The sequence below is a fragment of the Miniopterus schreibersii genome (assembly GCF_964146895.1).
Source record: "Miniopterus schreibersii genome assembly, chromosome: 6".
NCBI lineage: Eukaryota > Metazoa > Chordata > Mammalia > Chiroptera > Miniopteridae > Miniopterus > Miniopterus schreibersii.
This window is the reverse complement of record NC_138107.1, coordinates 80,800,819-80,816,488: the sequence shown is the minus strand read 5'-3', so window position 1 is coordinate 80,816,488 and position 15,670 is coordinate 80,800,819. Positions and strand designations below refer to the sequence as shown.

At 43.5% G+C, this 15,670-nt stretch overlaps 1 protein-coding gene across 2 annotated transcripts in view; it reads right to left on the bottom strand.

Moving 5' to 3' along the window:
* UST (uronyl 2-sulfotransferase) overlaps positions 1-15,670 on the bottom strand; it is a 236,775-nt gene that overhangs the window by 135,505 nt on the left and 85,600 nt on the right. For both annotated transcript variants that reach the window (XM_081140343.1, XM_081140344.1), the window contains exon 2: positions 7,461-7,504. In XM_081140343.1, coding sequence (XP_080996469.1) covers positions 7,461-7,504 — 44 coding nt within the window. The remainder of the gene's footprint in view (positions 1-7,460; positions 7,505-15,670) is intronic.

The window sequence follows — 15,670 nt, the reverse complement described above, 5'->3', positions numbered from 1 at the left end:
AGAAAACAATAAGCTACACAGGAAAGGAAACATTCTCTTAATGGCTCAGCTGTGGCCACTATTTACTAGTGTCCACAACAGAGACACCGAGCACTCATCTGGCCTAATAACACGCCCAGCTGAGGAGGGTTCGGGATGAGAAGGGTGGCGGGCAGCCTGCGGTGACACTGCTGAGCCCTCTTCCGTGAAGGAGGCCAACGAAAATGCCTAAAGCTGAGAAAAATCAAGAAGCAACACCATCAGGCTACTGGGAGATTTGCAAGCGAAGGCGGTGAGAAGAGCAACTGCTTCTGGAGAGCTGAGCGGAATAGGGAAGGCGGAGTCAGGGGTCACTTTTTATAATGAGCCCGTGAGTCATTCGGGGCTTTAAACACTGTGCGTTAGGTACCTGCTTAGCTTCAATTAACATAAAAACGACATAAAAGGCCTGGGGAAATATTCACGATAAATGATGCATAAGGCTTTAGTACTCTCAGTGTACTAGCAGCAGAGACTGGCCAGGCCTCTGGAAACGCTTCAGTCTGGCTGCCTCTGAGTGGCGGCAATAGGGGCAATTGTTACTTCCTACTACGCTATAATTTTCTGTACTTTCCAAACCAAATCAAAATAGGAGCACAAACAATATTTAAAACCAAAACTATTGATCATATGGTCAAGGAAGACATGAAAAAACAAACAGAAAGAATTGGGTAACTGTATTGGGAGCGGTTAAGATGATTAAGTTAACCAGCAACTTTGAAAATCCTGAGGCAACTGTCACCCTGCCAAAGAATGGTGCCATGGGTTTTCTTAATTTACTAAAGCAATTTCTTGATTAAATATACTTTCCAACAACAATGTGCAAATTTAAAATTTCATACTTTATTTAAAGCTCTCTCTTTTTGTTAAGGGCAGCCCAAACCCGACAACCTGGTAAGTCCATGATTGTTAACTGGCATTGGTTTCAATAAGGTTTGGAAAACATCATATCGATGATAACTGGCCCTTGGGCCTTGGGGAGTGGATTGCCGAAGATGCTAAAAAGAACAGTGATATAAACCACATATTTTTAGACCTGTGGCTTCACAGAATTTTTTTAATGAAAAGAAAAAGACAGAAGTGAAAGATGTACTTAAGAGCACTAACCATTTCTTGAGGAAGGAGAGAGTTCCTTATTTTCTTCTTGGGCAAAAAGTGGACACATTACATGCTCCTAAAACTGATAAATTTAGATGTACTGTTTCTAAAGTTGGACACAGATCTCCACAGAATGTTGAAATCTCAGGAGGCCACTAGCTGGGCCAGACACTTCCACGTTCATGGTTAAGAACAGTGATGAGTGCAAAGGAAAGTGAAGCATGAATACAGGTGACTTCGGGTTAAGAAACAATAACCCTATTATGTAAGGATAATTTGTTCGCCTTCTGCAGATTCTTTTACTTTCAAGTTTTTAATTACCCTTCCCAAACAAAATACCAAAGCATTGCTCTTTAGAGCACACACTGAGCTCACACGCCCTTAGAGTTATTTAAAAACAACAACAAAAAACCCAAAATATTCAAGTCATTAATTTTCCTACCATTTGCAATGATAAAAAAAAGAAAGGGTAGAAGGGACTCCTTCAAGGTCATGCTCATCAGAGTGAAACTGATTCCTAACTCCCTGCCTCATTCTTTCCTGCAGGTTCTCTCTTCCTCGAATCCTAATATGTTTACATGAATCATTAAACACAAGCCTATTACCAGTGCAATTGATTCTCCCATAAAGTGAAAGGCAGCTTCACTTTTGGAGGTTTTTTCTTTTAAAGGACTTTGAATAAAGTTAGGTTTAGACACAGAGAACAATATAAGCTTAAGAAAAGCTATGTGGAAGGCCTTGCTTAGTGTGCTGAACTAGCCCAAGGAATAAAAGGGGAGACAGCTACGGGATCCGAAAGTTCTTATAAATTAGGAGATGGTTTTCTGGTAGGTCAGGTAACATGTAATTAATTGCTTTTTAAAATAAAAAGAAAATGGGGTTGGAGATTGGGACTGAGAATTACCCTGTTTTCCCAAATTGAGTTACCAAAATCTGTCAAAGGCCCTATAAAGGAAATGCCTATAGTACTAAGGACCCACTGCTGGGTGCTCACATGTATCTGGCATCATGTTAAATATTTTCTGCTTATTGCATATAAGCCTCACAACCCCAAGAGGTGGACATTACTAATCTCATTTAGAAATAGAAAATTGAAGCTCAGGGAGGTAACTTAGTCTAAGATAACTAGTCATATCACTAGGATTTGAACTGAGATTTGATTTCAAAAAGACATGCTCCTCAGCCTCCTTGCCACCACCAACAAATAAGAAAGTCAGAGTGAAGAATCTGGCCAGTTAAAAGAGGAACATGTTTTAAATCTAAGGCGTGGATATACTGGGTATACGGGGTGCATTTTCACTTACTTCACTATTTTTGTGTATGTTTGGAATACTCCATAGTTTAAAATAATAACTGAGCCCAGCCGGCATGGCTCAGTGGCTGAGTATTGACAAATGATACAGGTTCGATTCCCGGTCAGGGCACATGCCCAGGTTGCAGGCTCGGTCCCCAGCAGGGGGCGTGCAGGAGGCAGCCAATCAATGACTCTCATCATTGATGTTTCTCTCTCTCTCTGAAATCAATAAAGACTTTTTTTTTTTTTAATTAAAAAAAAACATTGTTTAAAATAATAACTGAGAATAATGGCTACTGTATTGAACAGTGTAGGTCTAGAAGAAGATTCATCAGGGAAATCGATTGTGACTATTGCATCACCCTTCATATTGCTTATTGCATTACCCAAAATATCGCACATCTTTCTGAAATATATCAAAGAAGATTGGAAGTACCATTTTTTTAGTTTGCTTTTAACTTCCATTGAATAGAATGGAGAATTAAGAATTTTTCATTCCTGACTCTAACAATAAAGAGAGGAAAAGTGACAGAGGGAGAGGTTTCCCAGCACTAGCGAAATCCGAGATGAATGCCAGGGCTGGGACAAGACTGGAGACTCCGAGGATGCTGGAATTGATCACAAGAGTGAAACCTCAGCCTAAGAGTCTTCACATGATGGCATCCTGGATCAATTCTTTAAAACTCAAGAGTCAGCAAGTGAACAATATATTTCTAAGGACAAAAAGAAAATATGGTATTGGCATGCAGTTAGTCACCAAGAGGAAAAACACCATCAGAATTCTCGAGCAAGAGCCTGGATCATCCACTTCGTTCAATGCATGTGGGACAGTATTCTTTCACCTTCTATGATGATTATATAGCAAATCTTATTTTATATACAGTTTGTTAATGGACAAATGCTGAAGATATGTATGTGTACAAAGGTGACTGGAAGGAAAAAGATGAGGTAGAAATTCACTAGATAGTTAAAAAATTAAGAGAGTCCATTGGACCCATGTGGTAAATGGCAATGACTATTTTTTTCTGGTATGCTGAGGGTTAGAACTTCTTTATTGAAATAGTCAGGGTCCCAAATAACTTATATAAAAGAGCAAACTCCAGAAATAAGGTAGAAACTATTGTATTTCTACTTAAATTAGCAATCTTGAAATGATTAAAAGCATGGACCCTGAAGCCACACAGCCCTGGGCTGGATTCCCAAGGCCAATGCTTAGTGCATGACCTGTGGCAAGTCATTCAGTCTCGGTAAGATCCAGTTCCCTCATCTGTAAAATAAGGATTAAAAAATTACTTCCTTTTTAATAGAGTTTTATAGAGACTAAAGGTGCATGCAAAGCTCTTGGCAGAGTGCTTGGCACATGGGAAACAACAGGCATCCACCCTGGAGCGTGACTTTCTTTTCCTTGAGCTGCTTAGGCCAGTTCTCCCTATCTATCAGATCTGGAAACCCAGCACATGGGAAATGATGACTGTCGTGGTTACCACCAGAATTGATCTTTGCAAATGCCTGCTGCTCACGTTTCAGGTGAAGTGAACCCAGGACGGGAGAGGTCAACCTTCAGAGGGGGGGCTGCTCTGGGAGGGTCCACAGACCTGCAAATGGTGCTTCCAGAGCCAGAGGCCTACAGGCTTTTCAGCCCAAGTTCAAACTCACACCAGAAATCTTTTTTTCCCCTGGTCTTCAAGTTGACTTAGCATTACTTTAGTGAACTAAAATTATACAGAAAAGCATAAGAAATAGGGTGAAAATCTGAAATCTATTTCATCATCTGGAGAAAATACAATTATCCTTCCAGGCTCTTTTCTGTACACACACACACACACACACACACACACACACACACAATTTTTTATGAGGTGCGATCATACTATGCTTGCTGTTTCATGCCTGTTTTTATACGCGAGAATATCTTTCTAGTTCATTCAAAAGAGCTCTACATGTTCATTCAGAGTCTAATCTTAAAGACCGTATTCTGTGCACACACAGAATGCTAGCAAAAAGTAGCCAACAAAAGAAAATATTAACATCTGTTTTTAAATGACTTAGCTCAAAAACTGAGGTGAGCTGTGAGGTTAAAGTAGATTTGAAAAACAAGTGAAAATCAGAGGCCTTTGGTTCTCTTTTATGAAAATACCGGAGACAATGAAGACCTGGGCCTCGTAAGTGCTGTGTGGCACACACCCCATTCCCCAAATGGCTATTACTTGTGGAATGTGAAACTTGTAGGACTGCGCTTTTAATAAAATGAGAACTTGCCTATAAACCTCAGTATATTTTCAGGGCTTAAAAATCCTGTTTTATCTAGATCACAGCCCTTTGGATCTTGGCAACAAAAAGTTATTTCTGAATGCTAAACAAAGATGAAAACTGTGGGTCTGGACTCAGTCCTGCTGTCCCCTGCCAAGTGGGGGGGTTCACACCGGAGGCCACACATGTGTGAGCCCTTGTCCTCTGGGTGCCACCGTCCCCCTGGTTATGTCAGTGGTCTGTAGACCTAAATAACCAAAGCCCCACCTCAGGGTATGCTCAAGGGACCTTTATCTGGAAGTCTGACCTCATCACTGCTGGGATTCATTTCCACCCTGCCAGAACCAATAAGCGTGGATGAAAAGATGCTAACAGACCAATATTATTTTTACCCATTTTCATATTCTTCTTATTTTGGCTACTGCTTAGGAAGTCAAGCGTGTTTTTGCTACTCCACTTCTAGATCATGAAAATAGTTATAGTGAAAGAATCTGTATTATATAAACGTCTGCTTGTTTCAAGAGATTATAGTCACAATTTTCAAACTTGGAAAAGTTTACAAACTCTTTTATTCTGAAAGTAGTGGAAAAGGATCTGCTAGGACCCGACCTTTTTTGTGAACCTTGGGGAGCCTTAGTTGAGGGGGGGTGCAGACCAGACTGCAGGGGGGTAGGAGGATGCACTGAGAAAAACCTTCAGGGGACAGGAGAGAGCCCAGCCAACACAGGATCCAGACACTGAGGATATTAGCACAGGGACAGACAGGATGGCCACCCCGGCAAAAGTAAGGCCCCCAGGCCAACAAAAGGGGTGCCCCAGGCTGGTCACCAAAGATTGAGTATAAGAGGGTAAGTTTATATAAAGTGGGCCTGGGCCTTCTGAACAGTTAAAACCCATTTATCAAACCTGGAGCCCAAAGCAATGTCCCAACATGCCACTGAGGAAAACAGGGGATGGGCACCACAGACAGAGCCACCTATCCCCTCTTGCCTGAAGGGTGCCTGGCCTCACTTGGGAGAGAAGTAGAGTTCGTAGCAAAGAAACCTAGCAGGACCTACTTTCCCTCCTGGGCAGGTAACTGACCAACGGAAGTATGTTTCACTACAAGAAAAGTTACAGTGGGCGTCATCATGATATTAATAAACAGCCCTTACATAATCAGCCATACCACTCTCTGCAGGCTGTTAGCAGTCAAAAACAACCCAGGAAATGTCCAGGGAAATGGTGTTCTCTATGCAACTTTTAGAGCCGAGGTTCTCAAAAGTGGTCCCCAGACCAGCAGCACCAGCATCTCTGGGAGCTTGTTAAAAATGCCAGTTCTCAGATCCCACCTCAGAACTACCACATCAGACACTGTGGGGGGTCTGGGCCCAGCAACCTGTGTTTTAACAAGCCTCCAGGAGACCCTGGTGCAAGCTGAAGTTTGAGAATACTGGCCTGGTGGAAAGACCTGGGATAGGAGCCAGGAGACTAATTCAGATTCCAGCTCTGGATGGCATGGTCCAACTCGGTGCCACTGAATGAACAGCCACCATGTGCTACTGTAAGGATGTGAGGATATGAGATGAGCTACCCGTGGTCACTATCTTCAGATGGTGTCAAGTCCTCCATATGCTTCTTGCATCCAAGGTAGGGACTATTTTGTTGCTGTTCTTGTTTTGTCTCATACTTGTATTTCTAATGCCTGCAGTGTCACAGGCACTTGATATACAGTGGCCCACGTGGTAGAGCCATTCACGACGGTGACAAGCACTACTGTACCATTCATCAATGATCTTAATGTTCCTCCAGTCTAGTTAACATTCCCCACCACTTATTTAATGCTCACAGCACGCCAGATGCTGAGTGCTTGTCATATATCAGCTCGTTCAATCCTTTTAGACTTCCTGTACTATGGGCAGTATTTTTAATCCTACTTTGCACATTAAAACACTGAAGCTCAAAATACTAAGTAATTTGTCCGATGTCATACACAAAGGGGCAGAGCCCAGTGGTGAACCCAGAAACACCTGATTTGAAACTCATGGTCTTATATGGGGTGGAGTGCTTCAAATCCCAAACTCAAAGCTGAGGTTAGGGTAAATTCCCAACAGCTAAGGTTAGTGGTTGACTTTTTTCTCACTGTGTATTTAAGACTGTACTTTGCAGTAGTCAGAGACTGTCTTTATTTTTTTCATATTTTTGTAGACTGACATTTGGTTTTCATTGATTTCAAGAAAGTAGATAGTGGCGGGGAACTATATTAATACTTCACTGGACAGTTCTGACCCTTAAAAAGTAAAGCCCAAACTGTTTACAGAAAGAACAAACATGGGCACACAGGCCAGTCCAGGGCAGCCTGGGGAGGGCCCTGGCAGAGGAATCTGGTTCTAAGGGGCTGAGCAATGGGTAGAGCGTCCCAGTGAAGGCAGGCCAGAGAGAGGTGGGCAGAGGCAGGTCTAGCCAAGTCTCCAGGGCATGGGGAGGCTGGGTTGTGGGCATCGCATCACGGGCCAGCATGGATGCTGAGGCCAATGAGGCAGCAAACAGGAGAAGCGGCCAAAGACCTGAAGTCAGCCGCAGGCTCCAGCACTGGGACAGCAGCAGCTCCTGAAGAGATAACGGCTCTCCTCTCTCACCATTTTGGCTGCCTCCACACGCTTCCTTTGCTCCATACTCTAAGTCCAGGGTCAACCTGACAACTGCCGTCTACTATTTTCTTGTGGACAATCAGGGCCAAGAGGGATCTGGTTGGGGTTGGTGGAGGCTGCAGGCACTGAGAAAAGGAAGGGGGGATTTCTACCACAAGCAGAGGGCTTACCTTACTCGGAGGTGGTCCATGGTCATCCAAGTAAGTGGAATTTCCTAGGGAAAAGGGAAAAGAAGAGAGTTGGTAAATCTGTAGTTTTAAACTCAAAATGAATTTCGCGCAAAGGCATTGCAGATAAGCATTCTGATGTATTTCTAGTCAGCCGTACCAAAGAAAAGTAGGTGGGATTTCGCTGTATTACCATGTTTGGTTAATACGTGCAGCAGTTACAAACATTCTGTATACATGGGGGGGTGTGCACATGGACACACACATGCAGAAACGGGCACCACGATTCCTCACCCAGTATCGGTGTGCATCAGAATTACACACAGGGCTTGCTAGAACACGCATTGCCCAGCCCCATTCTCAGAGGTTCTGATTCAGTAGCCCTGAGCATCTGCATTTCTAACAAGGTCCCAAGTGGGACCCAGAACCACATTTTGAGACCGACTGCATCGTTTCTCCACTTTGTCTTGAATTGATTTCCCTCTTCTTTTCAGTCTAGCTTGCTGCCAAAGCTCCACTTGTCTTAGCATAACAGCCACTTTCAGACTCGTGTGGTTTCAGAGTGCATGGGTACTATTTCCTGATGAACAAAGGCTCACAGGGGTGAAGGCAGGAACTAAAGGTTACTGAGTTTCTTTTCTGTAGCAGGTACTCTGCCAAGTGTTTTACAGGTATTCATTCATTTAATTCAGGTATCAGAGGTGGGTTATAATTATACCAGCTCCCGGAGGAGAGAACAGAGGCCTGGAGAAATCCAGTAATTTGCTCCTGGTCACACAGCTATTAAACTGCAGAGAGGAGAGAAGACCGTTTGATCACGTGGGGGAGCCAAAGATATGGTGAATATAGTCGGAGCCTCTTCTCCAAGGAGGCAATGTTTGTCAGTCTAGGGAAATCATCTCCTTGAGAAATGAAGATAGCCAGACTTTCTAACAGAACAAACAACAACAAAATACGGGAAATATGAGGATACTTAGAACAGTAGCTGAGGAAATAAGGTAAAAGTCCTCATTGGAGTAGATGAAAGATGATTCTTCAGCAGAGCGCAGAAGTGACTTAAGAAATTGGAATAAAGAGAGAAAGCAGAGCTTAAGCCAGGGACACTTTAAGTGGGGAAACTTATCCAAACATAAATAAATGGGTTTGGCTTGCCAGCCTTTTTCCATCCTGAGGCATCATCCATCGCCTCTTCTTTGTAGTCTTCTGATTTATCACCCACTTGACGTTAACAAGGACTGTACTCTTGCTGGCCAGTTGGATGTTGTGGTCAAGAGACAATAGGCTCCAATATTCACGCACAAGACACTTAAGCACAAACACCTGGCACACTGGTGACTGCATTATTTTCAGGAACATACACAAATAAGAAGTGAGATCCATGTCTGACTTAATAAGAGGAGGTGAGCAAAAGAATCCAGAAAAACAATCACCTAAATCTAGAGAGATTCAGAACTATGCCTCTACAAGGCAATGGGTATAGCTGCAGAAGGTTCCTGTGTGATCATTGCATAAGTATATCTTCCCAGGAGGATTGGAGAAATCCCAACGTGCTCCAGCATGTTCTCCAGGTGTCAATCTCAAGCATCAAAGAGCGCTCCAACAACTGAATGTTTCTAAAATATTGAAAGTTTCCCTAAGAGCCAAAGTCCCTGAAAACTCCTAAAAAGGACTGACCAATGCCTGACTGCTGCCTCAAACTCCAGATGTGGTTCCTCACTGACTCCTTAGCACCTCATCTTGATTCTCTACAGGCAACTCACACTTTGCCAGGCCAAGCAGAACTCTTTATTTGCTCAGATTCCACCCCCACATTTCTGCCTCTCCGGTTGCTCTTGTTGGGTTACAGGATACATCCCTTCCCCTAAAGGCTCCAAAGCCCAAGAAGCATCCTCGATTCATCTCCTTCCCTTACCCTGTCTGTACAACCAAGTCGCAAGTCCTATTGGCTCACCCTTTACAATATTACTCAAATCTGATCATGTTTCCCCAGTCCCTCTGGGCCCTCCAGGAGAGCCCTTATGTCTCTTTAATGATCTCTAATTTCTTTCCTATCCAGACAGTAATCAGAGGGATCTTTAAACCGTATCTCAATCTGACCATGTTAGCCCTCTGCTTAAAATCTGTTTCTCTAAGAACAAAACAGTTGACACCTTGTATGGTCTATGACCCTACATGGCCCAAGCCTTGCCTCCTACCACGCCCACCACCAGCCACAACAGCCTTCTATCTGCTCCGGACACACCAACCTCTTGTCAGCCAGGACCTTTTGAACTAGTTCTTTCCTCTGCCAGAAAACAAGCTCTTCCCCACCCCCTTCATTCTGGCTCAGCTCAAATGTTGTCCAGCCGTCTCTTCCCTCTCCCTCCCTCCCTTATAGAAGAGTTCACTTCCTTCTGTGCAGAGAGAAGAACAGGGCTGACCAGTGTGGGCACTTGCACCATAGGCCCAGTTGTTATCTCTACCAGAAGATCCCTGACTGCCCATCCACAGTTATGTTCCTGTATCTTCTTAGGATAGAGGCTCTAAATGCCTCTGCTTATAACAGAGGTGCAGAAAAGGAAAAGAAGAGCTGCCTGAATTTCTTACAAGTTTTTATTTTCCCAGGGTATAACTGTATCATTACACGGTATTAAGGTAGAGCTTTTCACCTTAGGATCTCATACTTTCTTAGTACAAAGTAAACAAAACTGTCAGAATTTTCAAACCTGAAGCTGGTAACTTTTGGGCTGTGGAGATCAAAGGGAACACTGTTATCACAGGAGCTTCCCTGAACATCAAAGAAGCTTCCAACTGTCCTGTCTGATAGAGGATTCTACTGAGGGTGTCCAAGTTTTCGGGAGGGAAGATCAGACCCAAGCCCTCCAGGCCTCTGAACTTGGAGCTCAAGATGTAAATCTGGGAAGAAAAGGCAGAGGAGGGTTGATGAAGGGTGTGGAGCCAGGGCAGGGGACAAGTGCTCACAGGCCGTCTACGTCTACTGCCCTATGAATGTCCACTTCTGACCCAGTCTCCGATCCCGGGTCCCAGCACCCTGTGAGGCAGTACTTCTTATTTTTGGAGGTCTAGAGAGGCACATCATTTCATTTCTTTCCAGAAAGTACCCACGCCTAAGGAGCTCTGCATCCAGCCTCCTTTTCGTGTCTCAAGTTCTTCCATTTAGGATCAAGGATTACAGTTATTTTGTGAAGCAAGAAAGAAAGGTATAGCATACCCACCACATTCCCACTCCTACCATCAGTCAAACTTTCAGAAGGGCCTGTCTCTAAACTGCCAAGAAATTGCTAGCTTGGGCTGGCATTGACCTAAACCTCTTAATAGAAGTCCGGCTTGTCCAGGCTCCTCGGGTGAGTGGAGGACACGGACAGCTACGGATCTGAAGCATCACTTCAGCCCTTCGCACTATACAGCTGGTCCATATACTGCTGATGGTGGTGGTTACATGGCTCTGTACGTGGGTTAAAATATACAGAGCTATACACCAAAACCACCGCCAACCAAACACTCCTGGTTTAATGGTATTAACGATGCCCTGAATAGAAGGCAAGTGGTCTCAGACTTTGCAACCAGCTAAATCACAACACATTCTAAAGCTCACCCTATGCATCCAGCCCTTCATGATGGAGACCTAGCAGGGAGGTGGCAAACATAACATGAGGCATCATGTGTGAACATGCAAAGGGGTTAAATCCAGGTACACGGGGTTACTAGAGCATATATGTTCTACCAGAGTGTTGGACAGTATGTTACCAATGCCTACCTACTTTTGTTATCATATAAGCTATCTGCCACAAAGATGCATTTCAGGAAACTCATGTGAGGTCCAGAGGTCTGATACTAGGAAGTAGGAAGCCAAGATTTGTGATCTAGCATCTGAAGATGCCCAACTGATTACTATATTATACCTGGATCTCAGGTGGCAAGACCGAGGCTTGCTAATCATACAAGAACCACCTAAGTCTTCCGTGACAAGAGCAATAAAAACCAGATGTACTGTATACCTACACATACAGATTATATCTTGCTTTTATAATAGAGAATATCCCTAAGAAGTGTTATTCCACTCTGAATAAATGGCTTTACCTCCTCAAAGTCTTCCATACACACTCTGTAAAAATGAAATAAGCTCATAGGTTATTGTAAGGAGTTACCCGAGGGTAATTTCATTCCATGAAAAATACTTAGAACCACACCTGCATGTATTGAGCACTGGTAAGTTCGCTGCCATCCTAGTTGTACTCTGAATAGTAGCAGGAGCAGTCTAAGACCCTCCTTCCCTGCTTCTCGACCCTCTCACTCAGTAGTTTTCAACCCCTTCCCCACCTCCACCCCCCACCATTCCACTTGACTGCAATGGCTTTAAGAAATGCTGATACATGGTCTCGCCTTAGCTGCCCGGATTTTAATTATTCTGGGGCAAGGCATTTGGCATTTGGTATTTTCTAAAGTTCTTCAGGTAATTCTAATGTCCAGCTGGGGTTGAGATCACTGAGCTACATAATACAAATTAATATACTTCATATTTCAGGTCTAATCTCATTTCTTAGAAGTATAAGTAACAGATCTCATTCCAGCTGATCCTAATCACGGGCCACCTCCATCATTTCTGGTGAGAGACTGTACAACTGGAGTTTCACATCAGAGTGGAACACCGACGGGGCCCCGACGCTCGCAGAGGGCTCCCCACCACAGAGGAGGCCGCCGGGCAGCCCTGGCCCCCACCTGCTCCAGGGGACATAGCTCACAGGCTGCCCACGGCATCCTGGCTTTACCCCTTATACCACATGGGTGGCCCAAACCTTTCTCAGACTCCACAAATCTTTTCAAAAATAACTTGTAGACATTATACTTTCAGAACATATTTGCAATCTTTGCACCCCTCTTGTTCCCAGGTAAAAGGGGGAAGTAAAAGCACCCTCCTTCCATCTGCCCAGAGTATCCCCCGGCCCCGCTCAACTTAAACAACCACTGGATATTTGGTTAGTCCTTGGAAAAGGCCCACAAGGACCGAAAAGGGGAAAAAGCCACTAAAAAATTCTGAAGCAAAGACCTGTCTGGTCCCAGCCCAGTGAGGCACCCCTTTTTCTAGGTTGTTTACATGGAGTGCAGTGGAGATTGGGGAACCTGGTCAACACATGCCCATGTGAACCCAATAGAAACCAACACAGCTGGATAAAGAAGAAACTGCTAGAAGCACTGCCATGAAGGAGGACTGTTGGATAGAATCCCCAGGGAGCAAGGGGTGAGAAACAGCAATAGTGGCTCTTCTGTAAGAGGGAGAGTGGAAAGGAGCCCCAGGAATCGTTGACTGGATTCAGGAAGACACCGCTAATAGCAATGACTGTCACTGAGGACAAAGAATAGCCCAGGGGTGACAGAGGAAATAGCAGAGGCCTTAGAACAAAAGACCTGTGTTCAAATTTCAATCCTACGCCTTTCGAGTTGAGTGACCTTGGAAATATCACCTAATTTCCCTGGGACTTAATGTTCCCACTGGCAACATAACTAGATTAATAATAGCTCCGAAGTGGTAGGATGGTTATGAAAATGAAACAAGACGGGTATAAAAGCACTTAGCATAGTGCCTGCCTGGCACATAGTAAGTGCTCAGTGAATGGTAGCTATTTCTTCATCTTCTATTACCCAATTTTATCATTTATATTTAATTTAACAATTTTCTTTATTATTGAGGAAATCGAAGAGACTCCTGAGGCCAGGGAAGTAGTTTATTGTTTTAAGGATGAATATTAATATAAAGTACTTATGTTATTTTCTATTGCTTTCCAATCCTGGCTTGATATTTCTTTAAAAATATACAGTTTTTTCCAATTGTCTGAAATACCTTTAGCAATGTGCAAATGAAGGTACAGAACCTTCAGGGGATATAATTTATTCTTGACTCTTAAGTCTTGCATTAGCAGATTTATTTTTGTCTCAATTGGTCCCTGAAGAATAAGAATGTTTTAATTCTAGTTCCTCTTACAGAAAGCATAATAAGCATTAGTGTCAGTGTCAAAAGAGCCACCTCTACACTGTGTCAGTTTTGATCAAACATCAGCAATTCTTTTCAGCGTCTTTCTTCCACGGGCCCTTTAAAATCATAATCATAAGTAATTGGGACCCTTTTCTCTCTGACCCAGAAGCAAACATTTCACACAGGAGTCTGGTTACCTCAAGCACGATCATATGGCTGCTTCTCCCCCCCGCAGAGTCTGGGCCTCTGATAAGACCCTGTTAATGAAGGAGTCACTGTTGAAGGCAACACTGAAACCCCAGCTTAGTCTTTGCCAAAAAATTATGCTAATGCCACCCTTTCCACCGTTAACCATGGGTTACGTTTCTCTAAGAGGCAGCTGTCAGCACACACCAGCCGTGGTTAACAATGAGGAGTTTGTATGCTGAGTAAACATCTCCAATAGCCCCAGTTCTTATAATTAATGCAGCCCCAAAGACACTGTAATGGAGGAAAATTGCTTGCACAGCTTTATTTAAGCTTTAATAAAATTATTTTCCACTGAATTCAAACCAATGGCTCTATGAACTATCAATACTTAAATATATTTACTAAAATACCTTTAAAAATATCTTGAATGCCCACCGAACCAATTAACAAAGGCAAAATACTTTCTTGAGCCTAAATGATAAAAGTGAGAACACCAGACTGTGGGAAAAAAGCAATTTAAACTTTATCAATTATGATTTAGAAAGTGGCTTCCACTGGTAATAAATTTTAAAAGCAAATTAATGCTTCTCTCTTTGTATTTCTGGTTCAAAAATATTGCCCTTTCTATAATACATCTTTTTCTTTCATTAAATCAAATATACATTTTAGGATGTCAAGGGTACATTTGTAGAAGGAAATTACTTTTGGAATCAAATGATCAGTGAACTACTACTATAATAAAAACCTAAATATAAATATGAGTTATTGCCAAATTAGCTCAGGAATTCATTGCAATCATATTATATGATTTCATGCAGATAGGAATGGAGTATCAAAGAGACATAGAATCACTTAGGTTTCTGTTTCAGTCCAGTAGATTTTCCTCCCAGAGTAATTACTACAGTCAACTGATCCCTCCTGTGTAACTATAATACACCCATTAACAGAGCTGCCCCAGCCCTGCACACCTCAAGGCTCTAACCAGCAGCCAGGCAGTCCTCTTCCTCTATCAGGATCTAGCCACCATGCAGCCACCATGAGAACTGACACTTTCGATCACATGCTTATTGCATGAAGCTCCCCTAATAGCTCCTGTGGAGACTGGCAGGATAAAGGTAGTTAAGAATCTCTCCTGGGAGGAGCACAAAAAGGCCAAATGTCAGAATCTGCATTCTCATCATGGTTAGTTAGCATCATGCTGACCAAAGCTCTAGTGCTAAGCACTCTACAGACTTCTTTCCATTGGTTTCCATGACAACCTCTGGGGAAGGAGCTACCCTCATCTCCATCCCCATTTTACAGCAGAGAAACCAAGCCTTAGGAAGGGGAAGTGACCTGCAGGATGTCAGACAGCTAGTCAGCAAGAGCTCCTGGGTTTGACCACAGCTGCACCCACACACTCCCGCCTCACTCAGAGATTCTAGTCTGGGAGCCACAGCGGGTTTTGAGATGTTGAGCCCTTTAACTCTCAGGACACCGCAGGCTGGTCGCCTGGGGCTACTGGGAATGGCCTAAGCAGAGTGGGGTCTGAGCTCCCTGGGCAATTTCCAGCACTTATCAGCTAGACAGAACCTCCCGCAGACCGTCACCCACCCATTGAGGACATGAGACCTGCAGGCTGTTGAAGAGCCCGAGAAGCCAGCACTGCATTGGAGAGTGAGGAGGGGACAAGTCCAGTGGGCCCAGATTCCAGGGGCAACCCAGGACTTTTGGCTACCTCTGGGCCATTTCTGACTGCTGTTCCATTTTAGTGTGTCCAGGTTAGTTATAAGGTGGTTGTTCTGTGAGTGTGTACCACCTTTCTGCACTCATCATTATTTTGAAATAAGTGAAATAAAAAGGTAGCTTGGGTTGGAAACCCATTCATATTATTGCAAGAAATTTCAACATTACATATGACAAGTACAGAAACAGAAGTTCTGCTTGATCCTTTAAATGGGACTTCAACTGATGCAAATTGTGAAGGTAGGGTGGTGGCCCCCAAAGCTGTCCATATCCTGCTCCCTGGAATCTGTGAATATGTGACCTAGATGGCCAAAGGGACTTTGCAGAT